This window comes from Chiloscyllium punctatum, chromosome 5, assembly GCF_047496795.1.
Source record: "Chiloscyllium punctatum isolate Juve2018m chromosome 5, sChiPun1.3, whole genome shotgun sequence".
Lineage (NCBI taxonomy): Eukaryota > Metazoa > Chordata > Chondrichthyes > Orectolobiformes > Hemiscylliidae > Chiloscyllium > Chiloscyllium punctatum.
Window position 1 is genome coordinate 17,176,020 of NC_092743.1, and position 22,567 is coordinate 17,198,586.

General features: G+C 40.4%; 1 protein-coding gene across 4 annotated transcripts in view; it reads left to right on the forward strand.

Annotated features, from left to right (window-relative positions):
- Window positions 1-22,567, forward strand: part of piezo2b (piezo-type mechanosensitive ion channel component 2b) — a 762,691-nt gene that overhangs the window by 481,785 nt on the left and 258,339 nt on the right. For all 4 annotated transcript variants that reach the window (XM_072569838.1, XM_072569835.1, XM_072569837.1 and 1 more), the window contains exons 9-10: window positions 1,745-1,876; window positions 20,290-20,328. In XM_072569838.1, coding sequence (XP_072425939.1) covers window positions 1,745-1,876; window positions 20,290-20,328 — 171 coding nt within the window. The remainder of the gene's footprint in view (window positions 1-1,744; window positions 1,877-20,289; window positions 20,329-22,567) is intronic.

Genomic DNA, 22,567 nt, shown 5'->3' on the forward strand with positions numbered 1-22,567 from the left:
GTGGTGCCTGTGTAGCTGCGGAAGATGGACTGTTCCACATATCCGATGAAGAGGCAGGCATAGCTGGGGCCCATGCGGGTGCCCATGGCTACTCCTTTGGTTTGGAGGAAGTGGGAGGATTGGAAGGAGAAATTGTTAAGAGTGAGGACCAGTTCAGTCAGTCGAAGGAGGGTGTCAGTGGAAGGGTACTGGTTGGGTCGGCGGGAGAGGAAGAAGCAGAGGGCTTGGAGGCCTTCATGATGGCGGATGGAAGTGTATAGGGACTGGATGTCCATCGTGAAGATAAGCTGTTGGGGGCCAGGGAAGCGAAAATCATGGAGGAGGTGGAAGGCGTGGGTGGTGTCCCGAACGTAGGTGGGGAGTTCTTGGATGAAGGGGGACAGGACAATGTTGAGGTAATTAAGAAAGTCTTGAAGGAATGTCTTCTCTCTGGTGGTTGAGTCTTTGGAAATTCTTGCTACAGAGAGTTGTGGAGGCAAACTTCTTTTGTACATTTGAAGTTGAGATAGCTTCTTGATCAGTAGAGGAATCCAGGGTTTCAGAGAAAACACAGCAAAGTGGGCATGAGGAATGTTTAATCAACCATGATCTTGTTGAATAGCAGAGCAAGCTCGAAGGGCTGAATGCCCTACTGTTGTTCCTGTTTCTTTGTTTCTTATGGTTTAATATTTCTATAAATATGTGCTGTACACTGCAGACCCATTTTGTACACAATGGAATTTATTCTGCATATAGGTATAATGTTCCTCAAGTTTCTTCTATTCAGATGAACACTCAGATTCTGATGCTGAGAGTTCAAAGATATAGTCAGACTTATTTTCAGCCTCAAGGAGAAATATCGTACATTGCCAAACATGAATTATTCTCTTGGCATGCTTGTGTGTTATGAGTCAATTAGTTCAATGTTCTTGTTGACATTTTCTAGTTTCCTTGCATGGTGCATCAGAGTGGGAGGATGTCTTCTGTGATCTTTTCCTCTACATATTCTTCCTCGGTGTAGGCTTCATTATCTTTACAGGTCAATATGAGGGTCTGACAGTTGCCTGAGGCACCTTGTACTGTTTTATCTTGAGATTGTTGACTCCAGTGTCAACCAGGAAATCCAAGTCTCATCGAAAAAGAGAAAATGCCAGAGAGACATCTGTGTAGCATCCATGGAGAGGGAAAGAGTTAATGTTTCCAGTTCAATATGATTCTTCTTCAGAACTCAAAGTAGACCGAGTGACCCCAGGGCCACCCAGGAAAACCAAATCTCATGCAGCCTAACCAGTAGTTTACAAGGACCAAAATGGATAAGTTGATTGATTTTGATTGATCTTTGTTCAAGAAATGCAACAACACAAGACAATTATATGTATTTCCTCAAGAGCAGAAAGTGTAGATATAATTTATGTATGGATATAAGCTGGATTTGTATATTTAAAAGTTCTGCCCAGGAAATTTGTTCTCACCCCATCACCCAGCACAAAATTTAAATAATGCTGGAAGTATATATAAATAATAGAAAGTTGGGCAGCACATTTATGGCACAAAATGAGCCACATTTAATGACTCTGAATTATAAAGCCAGTCTCCTAAGCTATTCTAAATTTAACCACCTTAATTACATATTTGTTAATTTAAGTTATCTTCATTGACTGTATCTCTTGTAATTACATGAGTATTCCTTAAACTAATGCATTGTACATGTTCTGAATGTATGTTGGTATAATCTTCAAAATTATATTTCATTTTACCTTTGCAGAATATAGAAGAAGAAAGTTACAAAAGGGAGGACGAAGAGCAAAAAGAGCCATTTGAAAGTGATTCATCTGTTACTGCCAATATGCGACGTAATATGTGGTATTCAGCACACTATGCAACTGATGAGAGAAGGGTAATGCTTCTTAATTTATTAGTTTTTCAGATTAAATCCTTCAAATTTAGGAGAGGTAATTAGAATTGTTTAAAGGGAAACTAATGTCATGAGTGACATTTTTATATAGTTATTGTTGTGGTTATTCTCCCTAGACAAACCATTGGAGGACTCAAGAGCTTTTGTATTTCTTTAAATAATCTTAAAGTGGTGAAACAAAATTCGGTCTAGTACCCTGAGTTGGCTCTGTCTGGTTCTGTTCCATGTCTATTCAACATCTGTGTTCCATGTTTGTTCAATATTGGTCTGACATCTGCTGCATTTCTGTTCGATCTCAGTAAGATACTCTTTTTCCTGACATGCATGTTTGCGAGGACCTAAAATCTGGAATTAGAATGTTGACAGGAGTAACCATTTTGTGGTTAATAAAAGCATGCATAAAATGGTAGATAGGGTGGATAGTCAGAGGCCTTTTCACAGGGAGGACAGATTAATTACAAGAGGGCACAGATTCAAAGTGAGGAGGGGGGGGAGTTTAGGGGAGAATTTTGTAGGGAAAGTTTTGCTGAAGGTGGTCAGTGTCTGGAATGCATTGCCAGTTTCATGTGGTGGAAGCAGGCATATTAGCAACATTTAAGGCAAATCTAGATAGACGCATGAATAGGAGACTAACAGAGGGATTAAAAGATGCATATTGGCAATAATTAGTGGGTCTAAATAAGAATTAGGGTTTGGCACAGGCTTGGTGGGCCAAAGGGCCTGTTGCTGTGCTGTATTGTATAGATAATGTAATAAAGCTTGATCAGTTCTTGAAACCTGTTTAAGCACATAAATAATATCTATTGTGGCTCTTGAAAATGCCCAATAAATAATGAATAAAGATATATGTAAATCTAGGATTCCAAAATTTAATCTTATCCAAAATTTCTCAATTAGCAATATGGAATGCAAATGGTAAATTTTTTTAAAGTTTGAGAAAACTAATTCTGTGCTGGTTTGAGAAGGGGACAGAACAATAAAAAGACCATTTTTAAAGCACTTAAAAAGATCTCTTTTTAAATTTAAGTTTAGATCATTCAGAGAGAAATTCTCTTTTGATGAAATAAGATTTTAATTGGTGATAGTTGTGGACCATCCTTTGTTTTGATACTGATTTCAGTTGAATGTAAGGGATGCTGTCATTTTAACATTGGGAACACACAGAATGCAATCCGATTTTCACAGAACTTTTTTTAACTCCTTTTGGGGAGACAGACTTGATCTCTTCCTTAGTTGTGCCTAAGGATTGTACTCCTTTGCCCACTGTTTCTACTTCCTAGGTGACATTACACATCGGCTCTGTCTCAATATGTAGAAACAGAGTGGTGGAGGAAGTGCTCTCAACTATGCTCCAAATGTTATCTGCCTTGTCTTGTGAGATAGCAGTTCTGATTAATTTTTTTTATTTTAACTAACTTCGAGGAAATGTTTGTTTCATGACCTGTCTCAAAAACAATAACCAGTTTGTCCAGTTGCGATGCTGGGTCTGTTTGCAGCTTTTTTCTCACATTTACATATGACATTGATGACATTACTTTCCTGCCAGCAATCATTTTTACCCTGCAGCACTTTTGCCAGTTTTTGCAGCTTTTTATTTTCTTTTATCCAACTATAGACATCATAGGCTAACTTATTTCAGGCTGTTTCTAACTCAGTTGTTCCTCTAATAAACTTTTTTGAAAGCCTGTCAATGACACACATAATTGCCATTGCATGTTTCTACAATTTCCAGTACAATGTTTGCTACTAATCACCAGTGGAAATCTGGAATATACTGCCTGGGAGGGTTGTAGAGGCAGGAAAGCTCACAACCTTTAAAAACAATGTGGCTGAGCACTTGAAGTGTCATAACATTAAAGGTTATGGAACAAGTACTGAAAAGTGTGAAGAGTATAGATAGGTCAGCATAGCCTCAATGGGCCAAAGTTCCTCTTCTGTGCTGTATGACTCCAAGATTAACCTTTCCTTTAAACTATCTATTAGTCACATTTTAAAATATTAGTGCCTTGGTAACTTTGATCAAAGACTAAGGCTTTTCAAATTCAAAATGTATTAATCCTCAACTCCCGGGGAATCATTCCACTTCTCACCTGCTGGGTAATTGCCCCCAGCAACGATTCACAGTTAGCAACATTTTTACGAACAGGTATTGCCTAGTCTGCATGGCTTCAGCTACTGTCTTCTCACAGGTAACAGCCCACCAGTATGGCTGTACCTCCTGTGCTGGGTTCTCCCTTCAGGTTCTTTTGATACTTGACTATTCTGTTCTGGGGGATTGAATTACTGCACCAACTGTGAGTAATAAATAGAATGTACACACCCCTTTTCAGTGCCAACCCGAGGATCTGATATAACTATCCTGATGCCTACGGCAAGTGTTGTTGTTTTCTCCTTACACAAACCACAGGAGGACACAAGGATGGAGGTTACCTTCATGTTTATTCAAGGAAAGTTTTGTCTATCACTCTGTCCTGGCTCTGCCTGTCTCTGTCCCATATCCATTTTCCATGTCTGTCCAATTTTGGTTGGACAGCTGTCCATTATGTGCAGAAAATCATTAACCTTTATACACACTGTTTACTTTTCTTTACTGCAGAATACACAGTAATCTTCCATTCTAGGTTTTTCTTTTATCCTGTCTTCAAGTATTTGTTTATAATCTAGCTTGCTGTCAGGCCTTAGGGTGTACCTAGTCCCTCTCTAGTCTTTTCTGCTGTTATGGACACTTAGGGTGTTCAAAGCTCATGCCTGCTAAAATGTGCCTTACAGTACTAACTTGTAAGGTGTTGCTTTATTCCTGTTGTTCTCCCTGTTTACAAAATCCTGTTAATTCCCTTTAGTTATGTATGTGAAGCCTTAAAACAAGCAACCATAGTATATCTAAAAACAACTAATTACTATTCATTTGAACTACATGAAGTAATTTGAGTGTCATCAAAATATTTTGCAAAACACACTCAATGAAACTGAAAACATTACTCAATGAAACTATCAGAAATACCTTGTTCAATGTGTCAAGTGACCATTTGTCCTTTTTAGCGCCGAAATCAAATCTGTTGTTCTGAATGCTATGTGATATTGCTTAACAATGAGTCTTTTCACTAAATGCACTGATCTTGTATTCACTGTTGGAACTTCATCTGTGTTGGATGAGATGAATGCTAAATACAATCACAAAACTTTGTGTATACGAATGTCTGTGAACACTCAGAACATATTCACTGGATTAAGTTATGTGAAATATAAAAATAGCATGGATCAGAGAACATTTAAAAATAAAATTGAAAAACTTAAGTTCCAAGAAACACTGTCAAAATCATAAAATTGCAGAATCATGGAATGCTTACAGAACAGAAGGACACCATGGATGTAGGTTTTCTTGCTGAGCTGGAAGGTTCGGTTTCAGGCTTTTCGTCACCTAGTCTGGTGACAAAATGTCTGAAAATGAGTCTTGCAGCCCTGTGAGCAAACCTACATCCAGAACCTCAACCTGAGCTACAAATCATCTAAAAAGAAGGACACCATTTTGCTGCCACCATATGTGGTTGGCTTCTGTGAGAAAAGTTCATTTAGTCCCATCCCCCTCCCTTTTATTGATAGCCTTGTTTTATTTTCTCTTCAAATAATGGTTCAGTGGTTAGCACTGCTACCTCACAGCACCGGGGTCCCAGGTTCAATTCCAGCCTTGGGTGACTGTGTAGAGTTTGCACATTCTCCCCGTGTCTGCGTGGGTTTCTTCCGGGTGCTCTGGTTTCCTCCCACAGTCCAAAGATGTGCAGGTTAGGTGAATCAGTCATGCTAAATTGCCTATAGTGCTAGGTGCATTAGTCAGAGGGAAATGGGTTGGGGTGGGTTACTCTTCGGAGGGTCGGTGTGGACTGATTGGGCCGAAGGGCCTGTTTCCACACTGTAGGGAATCTAATCAAATCTAATTATCCCATTCTTTGTTTTTGAAAGACAATGCCAAATCTGCAACCACCACACTCTCATGCAGTGCATTCCAGATTCTGCTCATTCTCTATTTCCTCATGTTACATTATTTCTTTTACCAATCCAAAATTGGGGAAAAGGCCATCTAGTCACCGCATCATTGTATTAGATGCTTAGATATGTGTTCAAATCGTCCAAGACAGCTGGTCAATTTTAAATTCAATTAATACATATCGCATGAAGAAGCTAGTTTGTTAGAGACCTTTAAACAATTGTTAATTGTCTTTGAAAAAATCTAGTTCATGAATATTCCTTTAGGAAAAGATATCTGCTGAACTTGCCTGAAATACAAGTTACTCCAGATCTACAGCAACATGGCCATTCTTAAAATGTGTTCTGGAAATAGCTAGCAAGCTATTCAATTGGATGATACTGCTGAAAAATAAGTTTAAAAATTGAACTAACTAGAAATGGAAACAGCAAGTCCAGATCTTTCAGCCTTACAAAAACCTCATGATTGACATTTTTTGCTTCTGTCAAACCTAACAGAGATTCTCCACAGACCAGTAAGCAATAGCCTGATAGCCAACAGATGCACTGGATCACTACTCTATAAAGTTACTGTCCAAGCCACATTCCATCCCATTGTACTTCACTATCGCTGGATGGAACTCCCTTCCTAACAGCACTGCAGGTGTACCTAACCCCATAGATTGCACTAGTTAATGAAGGCAGTTCATCATCACCTACTCAAGAGCTAGCAGGTATGGGGACTAAATGCTGACTTACCTAGTGATGTTGAAAACCTGTGAGCAAACAAAAACAAATCACTCTAATTAATGTTTTGCAGTTTTTGATCCTTCCAAAATAGGGAACAGCTTCTACTTACCAATTCTGTGCACCCTTATCATGATTTTGAATAAAAAAACTCTCAATTATTTATTCTATAGGAGAACAGCCCCCATCTTGCCCAAAGTGTTCATGAAGCTGAAGTTCATTATTTCTGTAGCCATTCTTTTGAATCTTCTTTGCATCCCTTCTAAAGTGTATGTCCAGAACAAAACACAATAGTCCAGTTGATGTTCAACCAGTGTTTTATACAAGTTTATGATAATGCCCTTGTTTTCATACTCAACAGAATCCTGTTATTTTCCCTGTCAGTTTGTATTGCAACCTTCAATAATTTATGGAAATATACTTCAGGTCCTTCCACATATATTTTAAAATTCTTACTCTTAATTCATTACTGGCTCTCCTTCTTCCTACTAAAATAATTCACATCATGCCATTTATTTACCATTTATTCGTTCTTCTGAAGTTTAACAATATCTTCCTCATAATTCGTAAAATATAAAAGTTTGTATTGCCTGCAAATTTTAACATTTTGCCCTAAGTCATTAATATGAATCAAGTAAAGCAGTAGTCTTAACACTTTCCTTTGAAGAATCCCACTTTAAACATTTCCTGCCACTCAAAAATCATTGCTTCTCTGTCATTCAGCTAATTTCTTGTTCATGCTACTATTGTCCTTTTTATTCCATGTATGCTAAGATTGCTTGTAAGCCTGTTCTTTTTGGAAAATGATTACCAGTGTTGCATCTCATATAAATAAGAATTTAAGAATGCATTTATCATGTTTGCCATCATTGCTCACACTTTTGAATATAGAAGTTGGGATGTTACGTTGAGGTTGTATAGGCTGTTGGCAAGGCCTCTTCTGGAACACCATGGCAGTTCTGATCACCATGTGATAGGAAGGATATTATTAAACTGGACAAATTTCAGAAGAGGTTTACTGGCATTTTGCTGGCCTTGGAGGGTTTGTGTTATAAGGAGAAGCTGGGACAGGCTAGGAGCATAGGAGGTTGAGAGGTAACTTAATAGATATTTATAAAATAATGAGGGGTACAGATAATGTGAATGGCAGGTGTCTTTTCCCTAGGGTAGGTGATTTCAAGACTAGGGGGCATATTTTTAAGGTGGGAGAGAAAGGGTTTCAAAAATATATGAGAGGCAACTTTCATTTTACATAGAGTGGTTTGTGTGCGACATGTATTTCCAAAGGAAGTGGTGGATGCAGCTGCAGTTACAATGTTCAAAAGACATTCAGGTAAGTACATGAACAATAAACTTTTGGAGGGATTATAGGTCAAACAAAGGCAGTTTAGTTTGGGATTATGGTTGGCATGGATTGGTCGGACTGAAGGATCTGTTTCCATACTGTATGACTATATGACTCTGTGATTCGATTGGCCAAACTATTAGGCTTTAAGAAAAACACACTTTGTTCTTACACTACAGTTAAAATACAAACAAGAAAGGAGAATGGGCATAACTTTAATTCTATTAAAATACTTAACGAGAGGGTGGTACGTGTATGGAATGAGCTACCAGAGGAAGTGGTGGAAGCTAGTACAATTACAACATTTAAAAGACATTTGGATGGGTATATGAATAGGAAGAGTTTGGAGGGATATGGGCCGGGTGCTGGCAGGTGGGACGAGATTGGGTTGAGATATCTGGTTGGCATGGATAGGTTGGACTGAAGGGTCTATTTCCATGCTGTATTTCTCTATGATTCTATGATTCTATATATTATTTGATTAATCATCCACTTTTCCAATGTAGTGACATCTCATAAACACCGCCTTGGCAAAGGCAAATTCAGCAAAACAGATTTTTCTCACGTTCTCTTTCCAGTCCATGCGAAAGAAACACCGAAACCGAAAGAAACAATCAAGTAGCAGAGGGAGAACTCAAACTTTTAGCTGTAGCAAAGAGGTGTTTCTAGCAGCTTCAAATCCCAACTTCCACTGAAAGTAAAACTAAAATCCTGGGTCTGTATGAGCCTGACTCCACACTCATGCTTATTTTAGAGTCATAGAGATGTACAGCACGGAAACAGACCCTTCGGTCCAAATCATCCGTGCCGACTTAATCTGGTGTTAGTTGCCTGCATTTAGCCAATATCCTTGTAAACCCTTCTTATTCATATACTCATCCAGATGCCATTTAAATGTTGTCATTGTACAAGCCTCCACTATTCCGCTGGCAGTTCATTCCATACACGCACCATCCTCTGCGTGAAAAAGTTGTCCCTAAGGTCCCTTTTAAATTTTTACCCTCTCACCCTAACCCAATGCTCTCTAGTTCTGGACTCCCCGACCCCAGGGAAAAGACCTTGTCTATTTACCTTATCTATGCCCCTCATGATTTTCTAAACCTCTATAAATTCACCCCTCAGCCACTGACACTCCAGGGAAAACAGTCACAGCCTATTCAGCCTCTCCCTGTAGCTCAAATCCTCCAATCCTGGCAACATCCTTGTAAATCTTTTCTGAACTCTTTCAAGTTTCACAACATCCTTCTGACAGGAGGAGAACAGAATTGCATGCAATATTCCAAAATGGCCTAACCAATGTCCTGTGTAGCTGCAACATGACCTCCCAACTCTTATACTCAATACTCTTGTCAAATAAAGGAAAGCATACTAAACGCCGCCTCCTCCATCCTTTCTACCTGTGACTCTACTTTGAAGGAACTATGAACCTGCACTATGAACAAAGGTCTTTGTCTAATTTTTTCTTTTAAATTAGAGTTCAAAGCTGTTTACCTAAGGCTTCTGAAGCAGACATTCCAATAACGTTAGCAACACCTCTTCAAGAGAAACAGCACAGAACAAATCCCTCTTAAAAACACAAAGCCAACATTACAACTAGTAGTTTCAGTAACGCTGCTCCCCTTGCTGTTTGTGTTCCAAACAGATTCACAAACAGATTCCACAAATTGTTCTTCCGATCTGAGTTCTTCTTTTACAAGTACTGCTCCCTTCTCCTAATAGCATGACTCCACATCCTTTTCTTACTTGTCCACTTTATTAAACTTCGAATATCCTTCAATGTTTAGTTCCCAGTTATTGTCACCATGCAACCATGTTTATGTAATGGCATTTGTATCATAACCATTTACCTCGATTTATACCTTTTCCCTGTTGTCTACTACATGTACATAAATGATTCCTAGTCTTGTTGAATAACCTACCTGTAGTGATTGTAACAGGGTCAGTCAGGTGGACCTCATAAAATACGAGTTCCCTTATAGGGGCAGTTAACCTGGTCCAATCAGGGAGCTCTGGCTGACAGACATAAATAGGAGTGTCAGAGGTTCTGTTCACCCTGAGGAAGCTTGGACCAGTTCTACATATATGTAAATAAAGGTGTCTTAGTGACAGGATATGGGCCTCTGTGGAGTTATTTTAGTGGTGACGAGAGATAAAAATGCCCTCCTGAAGAAACTAGCTCTCAACAGTCATGATAGAGTTTGGGGTAAACATTTCTGGCATCATATCATCTAGTGTCAAAGAAACCTCAGAGTCTGAGATGGACACAGCAGATGTCACAGCCTCGATTCCTTTACCACCCAAGAAGAGGATGAATTTGTTCTTGAGATCTTCCGGGTGCAAGAGACGGGTTATGGTCCAGTAAATCACCCTCACCCCGTATCTGAGGAGGAACTGAATCCAGTGTAAAAATGTCACAGGAGAGGCTACACGAAAAATGACCAGGCCTACGTCCCCAGTCTTTGAGGGAGAGAGGGCGATGTAGTGATTTTAATGAGGTCAGTCAGGTGGACCTCATAGAATATGAGTTCCCTGATTGGACCGGGTTAATAGCTCCAGTCAGGGAGACCAGGCTGACTGATATAAACAAAAGTGTCAGAGGTTCTGTTTACTCTCAGAGCTGGCTGTAAGGAAGGTGGACCTGTACCAAGTGCTGTTACACGTAAATAAAGAATGACCACTGGTTATTTTCTAGACTCCATAACTTGAGGTCACCTAGAATTCTGCTGCAGCAAATTCTATTTTCCTGTCACCCTGTGCTTGCTGAGTTACATAAGCTCCCACTGAAGTAATATTGTGATTTTAAAGTTTTTATCCTTATTTGTAGATCTCTCTGTGAGGCCCATATTACCTTCAATCCCACACTGTTCCAAAATATGTGTGCTCCTCCAGTTCTGGACCCTTGTGCATTCCCAACAGCTATTTGTTGCTATGCCTTCAGTTGCTTAGGCCCTGAGTTGAAAGCTCAGGAAAATAAGGAGATGGTGTATAAACGAATAGGTATTTAGCATTGGCCTTTTCTACAGAGGGCATAAGTAACACCTCAAAAAAAAAGCTATAAGTCACAAAAGTAGAAAGGAGGTAACTCAAGAAAATTACAATAACCAGGGATGTGGTACGGAGCAAATTGTTAGAGCTGCATATTGATGCATAGATCTCAAGAAGGATGTGGATGTAGCACTTAGGGCTAAAGATCAAAGGACATGGTGAAAAATGGTAACAGGCTGTTGTGTTAGTTGATCAGCCATGACCATAATAATTGAAGGAGCAGGCTCAAAGGGCTATATGACCAACTTCTCCTCCTATTTTCTATGTTTCTATGACAAGTGCCTGCTTCCTGACAGTGTTCATCCAAGGGTCTTAAAAAGAAGTGGGTAGTAAAATAGTCTATCTGTGTTTGTTGAATTTTCCAAAATTTCCTAGATTTTCTTGAGACTGGAAAACTGTAAACGTAACTCCTTTTTTGGAAAATGGAGGAAGACAGGAAGAGGAATCCACAGGCCAGTAAGCTTAACATCTGTCATAAGAAAGATGTTAGAAGGATGTTGCCGGCTGTGGAAGGTTTGAGTTCCACAGGCCAGTAAGCTTAACATCTGTCATAAGAAAGATGTTAGAAGGATGTTGCCGGCTGTGGAAGGTTTGAGTTTTAAAGAAAGAGGAGCATAGGAGGTTGAGAGGCAAGCTTATAAAAGTTTATAAAATAATGAGGGATATAGGTAGAGTTAATGTTAGTTGTCTTTTCCCTAGGATGGAGTTTTCAAGATCTTATTTTTAAGATGAGAGGAGAAAGATTTTTAAAAAAGACATGAGGAGCAAATTATTTACACAGAGGATGGTTTGCATGTAGAATGAACTTCTTGAGGAAGTGAATGTGGGTACAATTACAATATTTAAAAGACATTTGGATAAGTACATGAATAAGAAAGGTTTGGATGGATATGGGCCAGGAACAGGCAGTTGGGACAGGTTAGTTTGAGATTATGTTTGGCATGGACTGGTTGGGTTGAAGGGTCTGTTTCCATGCTGTATGACTATTTGACCATAATTCTAAAAGTTACAGCAGGGCACAGGAAAATTCCAGACTGACAGAGTCAACATGGTTTTGTGAAAGAGAAATTATGTTTAACTGATTTTTCTGGAGTTTTTTGAGGAAGTGGCATCTGCTTTGTGTAAAGGGGAACAGTTGGAAGTACTGAACTTGAGTGTTGAAACTTACTTTTTTTGTTGGTGCTACACTGAATTTTCTGGAGGGATTTCCATTGTGAATATCCAGTGAATTTTCTCACTATATCTTATCAAACTTGCTGCACTAACTACTACCCTGTTCCTATGATCCTGTCCATTTCTGCACAAATTATACCATACACCTGTCTGGAACAACTTGCCACTGCTCAAAGACCAATATCCTTGAAACCCATGCCATCTTTGAAAAATGCTGTGCATCCAGACAAGCATTGACAATGCAGCATTTCTCCTCACCAACAAAGTCATGGCAAAGCAGCCACAAATCCACACTGTCCATGGCACATAGCCAATGTGGCTGACACTCCTACACACATATAATGCAATTCTTTCACCCTAGTCACTGTTTAACCTCCACATCATATACTTGATCTGTGCATTCACAGTCTGAAGACTCTCGAAGTCATTGTTACCCTGTCCCTAGTGCCCATTGTACAATTACATTTTGCCATTGTCTAGCAGGGAACCGTCACATACATGCAAACAATTAAATAAATTCAAAATAAACTTTTGTTTACAGACACCAAAAAGCAAACACAAACAAAGCCAATCGACTTGAAGTTCACCCCAATAATACAAACGAAATATCAGTATCTTGACTAGCAAATATTTTACAATCCATGATAGTCTATTGCACTCAACTGTCATTTATTGGAAGCAGTTTCAATGAGGTGCTGTCTGTTTGTAGCATCTGATGCCGCTGACCTCTGTTGTGGACAAGGACCGATTCCTCCTCCTCCTTGAAAGACAGCTACCGTTTCTCAAGTCCTGAGAGGTCTGCTCCTGTTTGCCTCATTGCCTACTTTAATTGTGCACAGCCCAGTGTGCCAGGATAATGTCCAAACCATCAGACTATTCAGATTAGAGTGGTGCTGGAAAAACACGGCAGGTCAGGCAGCATCCGAGGAGCAGGAAAATCAACGTTTTGGGCAAAAGCCTTCAGGGTGGAGAGATAAGTTGGAGGGGGGTTGAGGGAGGTGTGGGGCTGGGGAGAAGGTAGCAAAGAGTACTCTGGTTTCCAGCATCTGCAGTCCTCACTTTTGCCATCAGACTATTCAAGCAAAGAAACTGCATCTTGAACAGCACTGTATCCGGCTCCACCTATTTGAAATATGGCTGCATTAAATCTGTGTTCTGCATTATTCAGGATTTGAGAAATTGTGTCCTGAACCGTGCTTGTAATGGGCAGGCCATGTTCCCCAGTAACCAGCCTTATAAAGCCCCTGGATCCTCAAATGCACCAGGTACATAATAGATGAGAATATTCCAGGAGTTGTGCCAGTTGCTGATCAAATACCTATGAGAAATGGCAACATCAATCAGTGATAACTTGAACAGTAATTGAATGGAACCCATTCCTGATGATGAATTCTGTAGCATTATAGATCAGACATCTAAGTAGCAGGTGTGTGCAGTTGATGGCAACCTACACCTGTCAATCTCAGCTGTATTCTGCATTGCAGCACTGACCTCATCATAGGCAAATGAAATGAGCCAATGTGACCTTGCAAAGATGGCAGCCATCACTAGCCTGATGCCCTTGTAGGTGCATGACTGAAAAATCCCATCTGTCACTAACAGAAAGGGGACAGTAACATGGAAATTCAAAGCAGTGGTTACGTTCAAAGACACTTGGAGAGAATGTGCTCCCACTCCTGCGCTGCTTTCCAACATCTGTTACAGTTTCATCACAGTGTCCCAGGACATGTAGCAGCTGTGTACCTCTTGACTTTATAAAGGTTTACAAAATCATGAGGGGCATAGATAAGGTGAATAACAAAGGTCTTTTCCTCAGGATGGGTAAGTTCAAAACTAGGGAGCTTTTTTTTAAGGTGAGAGGAGAAGGATTTAAAACGGACCTGAACAGCAACTTTTTGACAGAGGGTGAATAGATGCAGGTACATTTAAAAGACATTTGGATAGGTAGGTGAATAGGGAAGGTTGAGAGGGAAATAGGCCAAAGATAGGCAAGTGGGACTAGTTCAGTTTTGGAAACTTGGTAGGCATAAACAAGTTTGACTATGCTCATCTCCAGGGAGTGAAGTCTGGGCCGGGAACCTCTGAGCTTCCTGCTCATTCTGAGGAAACTTACGATATGACCTCTCCCTGAACTGTGTGCTCTTTGTCCTCCATGGCGGCTTTCTGGTGCTCCCGGGCATGCCATCAGCCCTGGTCCTCCTGTATACACCTCTGTCTTCTTAGGCAGCAACAACAATCAACATGCCATCGCAAACAAAGTGCAGAAGTCTTGATAGTAATTATCTACATTGTGAAAAGAAGGGATGGCAGAAGTTCTTAGATCTCAGAAGAGTCATCAGAAGAATACACTGCAGATGAGACTTAGCACGCTTCTCTATATAGTAAAAAATGTTGCACTGTGATAAAGAGGGACATGTTTTCATCTTTCATCCACCTTCAAGCTCAGCACATATAGTAACTTGATTAAAGTGTTGTTCTGGCTGAGCATTCACTCAATGTGACCGAAAAAGAAATGCATGTAGTTCGACACCTTTCTTGTCCTAGATCCACATCAAACACTCAGCTTCTGATTGCAATTAGTACAAACCATTGTAACAGATGGTGAAACAATATGATGTGGTTTCCACAGCACTGTTCAAAGTTGCATGAATAATGGATCTCCTTTGGCCAACATTAACCTTTTGAAACATCATTGGTGCCAACAACAACATCATTGAAATGCCTATGTCCAATCTGCAAACACTATGGACATGTTGCAAATCACCTTTGACCAGAATCTAATCTTTCTTTAAATCTGCATGTGTAGCAAATGGCCAATGAGATGATTGCAAATTAAATATATCTGGATTTAGCAAATGACTGTGTTGTGTATCAAAAGTTGATAATGGGGACAATAACTAGGAGTAAATGGATTGAATATGCTGAAAACAGCTCAAGACGTGACAGGGCCTGTTGTTTGGGAATATGTAAAGGACGTGGATGAGATGATTAGGCAGTAAAATTATTGAACTCAATTTTGAGACCTGAAGTCTGCAAGGTCTTCAAGAGGAAGATTGATGCTCTGAGCATCTCCTGTGCTGTGCTCCTCGGATGCTGCCTGGCCTGCTGTGTTTTTCCAGCACCACGTTTGTCAACTCTGGTCTCCAGCATCTGCAGTCCTCACTTTCTCCCCGATCTCTCGTCCTCATCCCCTCTCCGGTCTATCACCCTCACCCTCACCTCCTTCCACCTATCGTATTCCCAGCGCCCCTCCTCCAAATTCCCTCCCCCCTACCTTTTATCTTAGCCTGCTTGGCACACCAGCCTCATTCCTGAAGAAGGTCTTATGCCTGAAACATCGATTCTCCTGCTCCTTGGATGCTGGCTGGCCTGCTGTGTTTTCCCAGCACCACATTTTTCAACTCTGGTCTCCACTTTCTCCCAGCTGTGTCTGAGCACTGAGCCTCACTGGAGCACTGCAATAGGCCCACAACGGAACTATTGGCCATGGAGCACTGTGGTGCTGAAATGGCTAGCAGCTGGAAGCATGTTATTTTAATGGCTGAAAGGTAAGCATTCTGCAAATAGATCATCCAGTTTGCATTTCATCTACCCAATGACAAGGAGACCTCGTTATGAGCAGTGAATACAGTGTACTAGGTAGAGTGAAATACAAGTGAATTGCTGACTCATCTGGAAAATGCGTCTGCAGCCTTGGATAGTGAGTCAGGCAAGTATTACACTTTCTGTGATTGCATGGGAATGCACCATGGAAGTATGGGGAGGTGTTAGGAATGGAGGAGTGGACCAGGATGTCTGGAAGGGAATAGTCACTGCAAAATGCTGACAAGGAAGGGCAGGGGAATATGTGCCTGGTTGTGCCATTTCGCTGAATGTGGTGAAAGTGGTGATTTATGCTCTTTTGGATATGGATGCTATTGCAGTAGAAAGTCAGGACCAGGGACACCCTATTATTGTGGGAAGGAAGAGAATGGGCAAGGGGTGAGTTAACACCTGTTAAAACTTTTTTTTCTCCACAGATGCTGTCAGATTGTTTGGGTTTCTCCAGCAATTTCTGTTCGTCTCTTAGAAATGAGATTACTTTTATCATACATCCCTCTCTGAGAATTACAAGGTTCTTGAATTAATCACATAAAAGCTCCAAGTAAGATTAGGGATCATGTGTAGAAGAGTAACAAGCTAGCAATTAGCAGTCAATATAGATTCAGAAAGAAAAATATCTCGTATGAGCTATTACCTCAATTCTTTGAAGAAGTAGCAATCCAAGCATAATGTGGCAAATTGAATGACACATGTACCATAACACTAGGGCATGGCAACTTAAACCTGCAGGAATTTGAATGAATTCCTGTGCATAAAACTGGCTGATGAAGAAATAAAATTAGCATTCATCTCAGGCATTATTTATAATTCTTATCTGAAGAATTTACTTGTTAAGTTTTGCATTGTTCTCATACATCTTTTCTACTTCTGAGTCTGTGCTCATTTATCCCTGTTTTATTTTTTCCTAAGGCTCTGCCTTAGTTTCATCTCCATCCTCTGCCAATATTTCTCAGACCAAGTAGTGATTTGATGCCAAGAACAACATTGAGCAAATCTCCTCAACTGATCCCAGACCTTTAGTCCTGTTCAACTAACTCTCTTGCTGTAAAAGTAAGTTTGCCAAAAATTAGAGTAAAGAATTCTGTTACAGAAAATATGATTGGAAGCTTATACAAGCTTGAACAAAATAGGCTTTGACGAGGTGTGACAGAATTGGGCAATAAGTGTAGCTAGGTACATCTTGATATTGAGATCATTCATTTCATCTTTTATGCTTTTCACAACCTGTGTGGCAAGATTCTTGTTAGGCAGTGGCAAGTTGCTGATCGGTAGATATCATTGATTATTAAATGCCCTGACAACAGCCCAACTTACTTCATTAACATTTGCAGACTCAACTCGCCACTTGATTCTGAATGACCTCTATACTGGAAACAGGCACCAACATCTGAGAGTATAATATGTTCCCATAGACACCAGCTACACGTATCCTCCATCCACAGACATTAACATTCAACATATGTCTTCCTCTAACAACTCTCATGATACATAACTGTGTGATCAACTTAAAAGATGCTCTGCACTTCAATGCCATGAACTGACAACCGTCATTGTAACACTTCTGCAAGAACACTGTGCACTAAGGGAAATGCATCCAGTTAATAGACTGGACCAGGCTGTGTCTCTGGACATTTGGCTTGCTCTCATTGTACTCACTCACAGTGAGCCTAGCTGGATGCTCACAGCCTTGCATTGCCTCTTTACATTTGTTCCTTCAGCCAGAGATATCAGGCTCATATTACTGCTGTCTTGCTATGCCATTTAATGCAGACACAAAGACAGAAAGCTGATCATAGTTGTCAGTAGGTCTCTGTCAAGTCAAGGAGGTAGCCTTCATTCAGGGATTCTCCGGACAGGTCAAGGGCAGTCTCCGTTACCAGTTTTGGTCCTGCTTAAGCATTCCTCTCCTCCTAAGAGGTGAGGAGCCAAATACCAAGCAACCTATCCATTCTGATTCTCTCTGCCCTAATGTGAATTGTTTTCTTCATTGGAAGAAGTTGAACCATTGGAGCTCGGTTGCACAACTGTTACTAAGGGGAAGTGTCATGATCAAGTGATTTGGCAGCACAGAGTGCAAGCACAGTCAGTGGTGTTGGTGATCGTGTAAGTAAGAGTGTATGGGCCAGATGTTTCAGGCAGCAGTGAGAGTGGTAGAACATGATCCTGGATGAGAGTTGACACGGTGGCAGGGATAGATGGAGTGTGAGGTATCAGATCGAAGATGGTGAAACTCACGCTGCTGGAGTGGCAAAAGGTATTCGCCACCTTCCTACAGTGCCGACATTTGTCCAGACGGTTGAGAGTGCTTTAACCTGGAGTAGAACTGTTGATTTTAGTTATCCCATAATCACAGTCTCAGTACCAACAGTCTTTGTTCTTCCCTTGAACTAATGGAGGGGAACTCCATGTCTTCCACTGAAGCGAGGGTATGGTTCATCTCCTGAAGCCTTTTGCTACTTCCTTGCCTTCTATCCCCATTAATATACCTTATTTTGGAGCTGGCCATCAATGTAAATCAATTTCCTATCTAACTCCTCTTGGCCAATGGCCATGGGACAGCTCTTTATTACATTGCCCACCTCCACTTGAAGCTTAGTTTTCATTTCCCCTAAGACTAAATGCATTGCATTGATAATGTTGGGTTGTCACCTGATAAATCTTTGATATAAGTCAAGACCTTGATGATTCTTATGATCTCTTCTGTTTTCATTCTGAGATTTGTTTACATTCGAGAAGATTAGTTACTGATGTGACACAGATATATGAGGCTTCATGCTACCAAATATGGAACAACCAAGTATGGAATGTTGAGTTAACACAGGTTTAAGGGGCCCTCCAATTCTCAACCCAACATTGGACCAGACTAGCACAGTCTGGTGTTCTGACCACCAATTCTGGTCCTGGGGGTGAAAGAAGTGCCACGTCAACACTCTTCAGGACCTTGACTGTGACACAGGATGCCAATTTCCCTCTGCCATGTTTGGGGCAAATATGCAGGGCAGCTAGAAACTAATTGTGCATGTGCAGGAGCATATCAGGTTTTAAAGAATGATGGTGAATTCTGGGGTATCTGCTGAGTGGTGAGTTATTCTGAGTACAGTGTGTGGTAAGATAAGTTGGAATTCAGGTTTGAGACATGCCATAGAGGCGTGATAATTAATGAGGTGAAACAAAATCAGGAGTTGTTAAAAAAAGCTCAGTAGTTCTGGCAGCATCTATGAAGAGAAATCAAACTTTTAACATTAACTTTGATTTCTCTTCACAGATGCTGCCAGACCTGCTGAGCTTTTCCAGCAACTTCTGTTTTTGTTTCCCAACTGCAACATCTGCAGTTCTTTCAGTTTTTAGGTAATGAGATGAGTTTGGTAAGATACGGCGAAAGAACTCACTTGGCTTCACAACAAAAAAATGCTCCAAACAAAACTCAGAATTGGCCAAAATAATGTAAGATTTAGCTCTTACTTTAATTGTCACTTCCACAAAATAATAAAACAACAAATATTAATAACTGTTTTAGCAAATGAGAAATTACATGGGTCTGGTTTAATATACTACAAATTGTAAAGCCATACTGCAAGTAATGAGAACTGGTTTAAAATAAATTGAACTGCAGGTTTTGATCTATGTGGGTTACCTCTGCTATGTTACTAGAAGTACTGCTGTTATTTTATCTTTAGGGACAAATATATGTAATAAATGTATGAATAAACATCAGCCAATGAAATTAGGTTCAATTAGATCCTGTGTGGTCTTTATCTTAACTCCATTTATCACCTTATTCTTTAAATATGCTTGTACAGGTTAGGTTTATGTTGTAGAAGTTTACCCAAAATTGCCTCACAACAGAAATTTGGGTCTAGATCCATGTGAGTGGATTTGGCTTACACCAGGAGCACAAAATGGTCTTGGTAAATCAGTAGACCAGTTTCCACCATACTGGATTTCCTTTTCCAGTAGTGGAGACCATTGTCAGCCACAAACCCTCAAACTATAGATTTCAGCAGGTCTAGCAGTATTGAACTCTTAATATGCAGTGTTGGTGAATAAAGTTAAAAATCACACACCAAGTTATGGTCCAACAGGTTTAATTGGAAGCATACTAGCTTTCGGAGTGTCGCTCCTTCATCAGGTGGTAGTGGAGGGCTCAATCTAACACACAGAATTTATAGCAAAAATTTACAGTGTGATGTAACTGAAATTATACATTGAAAAATTGATTGTCTGTTAAGCCTTTCATCGGTTAGAATACCATGATAGTTTCACTTCTTGTGTAAATCACAAAACCTTTTTTTAAAAAGTTGCATTCTCAGGTTAGCTGTTAACAGTGGTGATAGCTAGACAATATGTTGAAGTTGGTGAGTAAAGTTCTTCACTGGATGCACCAAGTCATAAAGATTATATCTATGGAGAGTATTAGTAACCATGTGTGGGTTCTCTGAAATAAGAGCTAATACATAATAGATACATGCTTGGACCATTGGAAACTTGAATATAATATTTTCATCTTTCTTGTCTCTTTCAGCTCCTTACAATTACCCAGGATGATACCAACTCTTCTGATGTTAGTAAATAAATGCCATTCTGTTTATGCATGCTATAATAATAGTAATTGCTAAATAGACAGTAATAATACTCAAGATCTTCAATACATTTGTGACTATAAAGCTATTTGTTTTTTATCTGCTTAATCTAGAAGTAGACATTGTTTCAATGTTTCTACAGATTTTTAAACTGTCACAAGGATGCTTTATGTTTTCCATTGTTAGGAAAGCAAAGTAGAAATTGCAATTTCTAACTTCTTCCTGCAATCCCTTGCTATATAGCATTCAAAAAGAATGGTACAGAAACATTCAAAACTGAAATTTAATAAGATAAAAACACAGTAACCACAGAATCTGGAGATCTGAAATAAAAACAGAAAATGCTGAAGAAACTCAGCAGATCTGACAATGAAACAGAGTTAACATTTTGAGTCTAGTATGATTTCTTTGGAACTGAGGTGGACTGGAAAATTATACTTTTTATTAGAGATTAGAGAATTTACAGTGTGGAAACAGGCCCTTTGGCCCAACAAGTCCACACCGACCCGCCGAAGCGCAACCCACCCATACTCCTACATTTACCCCTTACCTAACACTACGGGCAATTTAGCATGGCCAATTCACCTGACCTGCACATCTTATGCTTAATGCGAAGCGGGAGGATCAGTAACTGGAAAAGAATTGTGAAGGTGCCCAGAGCAAAAGTCAAAGGGAATGCTAGTGGTCATAGAGAATACATTTAAATGAAAAATATGTTCAAAGTTTGTGAGAAGATTTGTAGCTCAAGTGCTTGTTGTTGTGGTTCTGTTCGTCAAGCTGGGAATTTGTGTTGCAGACGTTTCGTCCCCTGTCTAGGTGACATCCTCAGTGCTTGGGAGCCTCCTGTGAAGCGCTTCTGTGATCTTTCCTCCGGCATTTGTAGTGATTTGAATCTGCCGCTTCCGGTTGTCAGTTCTAGCTGTCCGCTGCAGTGGTCGGTATATTGGGTCAAGGTCGATGTGCTTATTGATTGAATCTGTTGATGAGTGCCATGCCTCTAGGAATTCCCTGGCTGTTCTCTGTTTGGCTTGTCCTATAATAGTAGTGTTGTCCCAGTTTAATTCACGTTGCTTGTCATCTGCGTGTGTGGCTACTAAGGATAGCTGGTTGTGTCATTTCGTGACTAGTTGGTGTTCATGGATACGGATCATTAGCTGTCTTCCTGTTTGTCCTATGTAGTGTTTTGTGCAGTCCTTGCATGGGATTTTGCATGGGAAAAATATGTGTTAATAGTATATGTTAGTAATGGATAAAGGTCAACTCTGCTGACAGTAAACCCATGGGATGGAGGGATGCACAGTGGGTGGAAAGGAGTAGAATCAAAATGATGGACAGTGTTCTCCACTCCAGAACACTGTAAAATAAATCAAGTATTTAAGAATTGTTGTATGTCACACATCACAAATAAAAATGAACTAATAAATATTAGGGCAGAATTATAAAACATTATCTTGCCTTTTGTATTTAAATGGTTGGGGTGGGGATGGCTCAGGAAAGATTATTAAAGTTTCTAGAACAAGACAGTATGGAAAGGATTCTGGATTAGAGTTGCTGGAAAAGCACAGCAGTTCAGGCAGAATCCGAGGAGCAGTAAAATCAATGTTTCAGGCAAAAGCCCTTCATCAGGAATACAGGCAGAGTGCCTGAAGGGTGGAGAGATAAATGAGAGGAGGGTGGGGATGGGGAGAAAGTAGCATTGAGTACAATAGGTGAATGGGGGAGGGGATGAAGGTGATAGGTCAGGGAGGAGGGTGGAGTGGATAGGTGGAAAAGAAGATAGGCAGGTAGGACAAGTCATGGGGACAGTGCTGAGCTGGAAGTTTGGAACTAGGGTGAGGTGGGGGAAGGGGAAATGAGGAAACTGTTGAAGTCCACATTGATGCACTGGGGTTGAAATGTTCCAAGGCGGAAGATGAGGCGTTCTTCCTCCAGGCATCGGGTGGTGAGGGAGCAGTGATGAAGGAGGCCTAGGACCTCCATGTCCTCGCCAGAGTGGGAGGGGGAGTTGAAATGTTGGGCCACAGGGCGGTGTCGTTGATTGGTGCGGGTGTCCCAGAGATGTTCCCTGAAGTGCTCTGCGAGGAGGCGTCCAGTCTCCACAATGTAGAGGAGACCGCATCGGGAGCAATGGATACAATAAATGATATTAGTGGATGTGCAGGTAAAACTTTGGATGTGGAAGGCTTCTTTAGGGCCTTGGATGGAGGTGAGGGAGGTGTG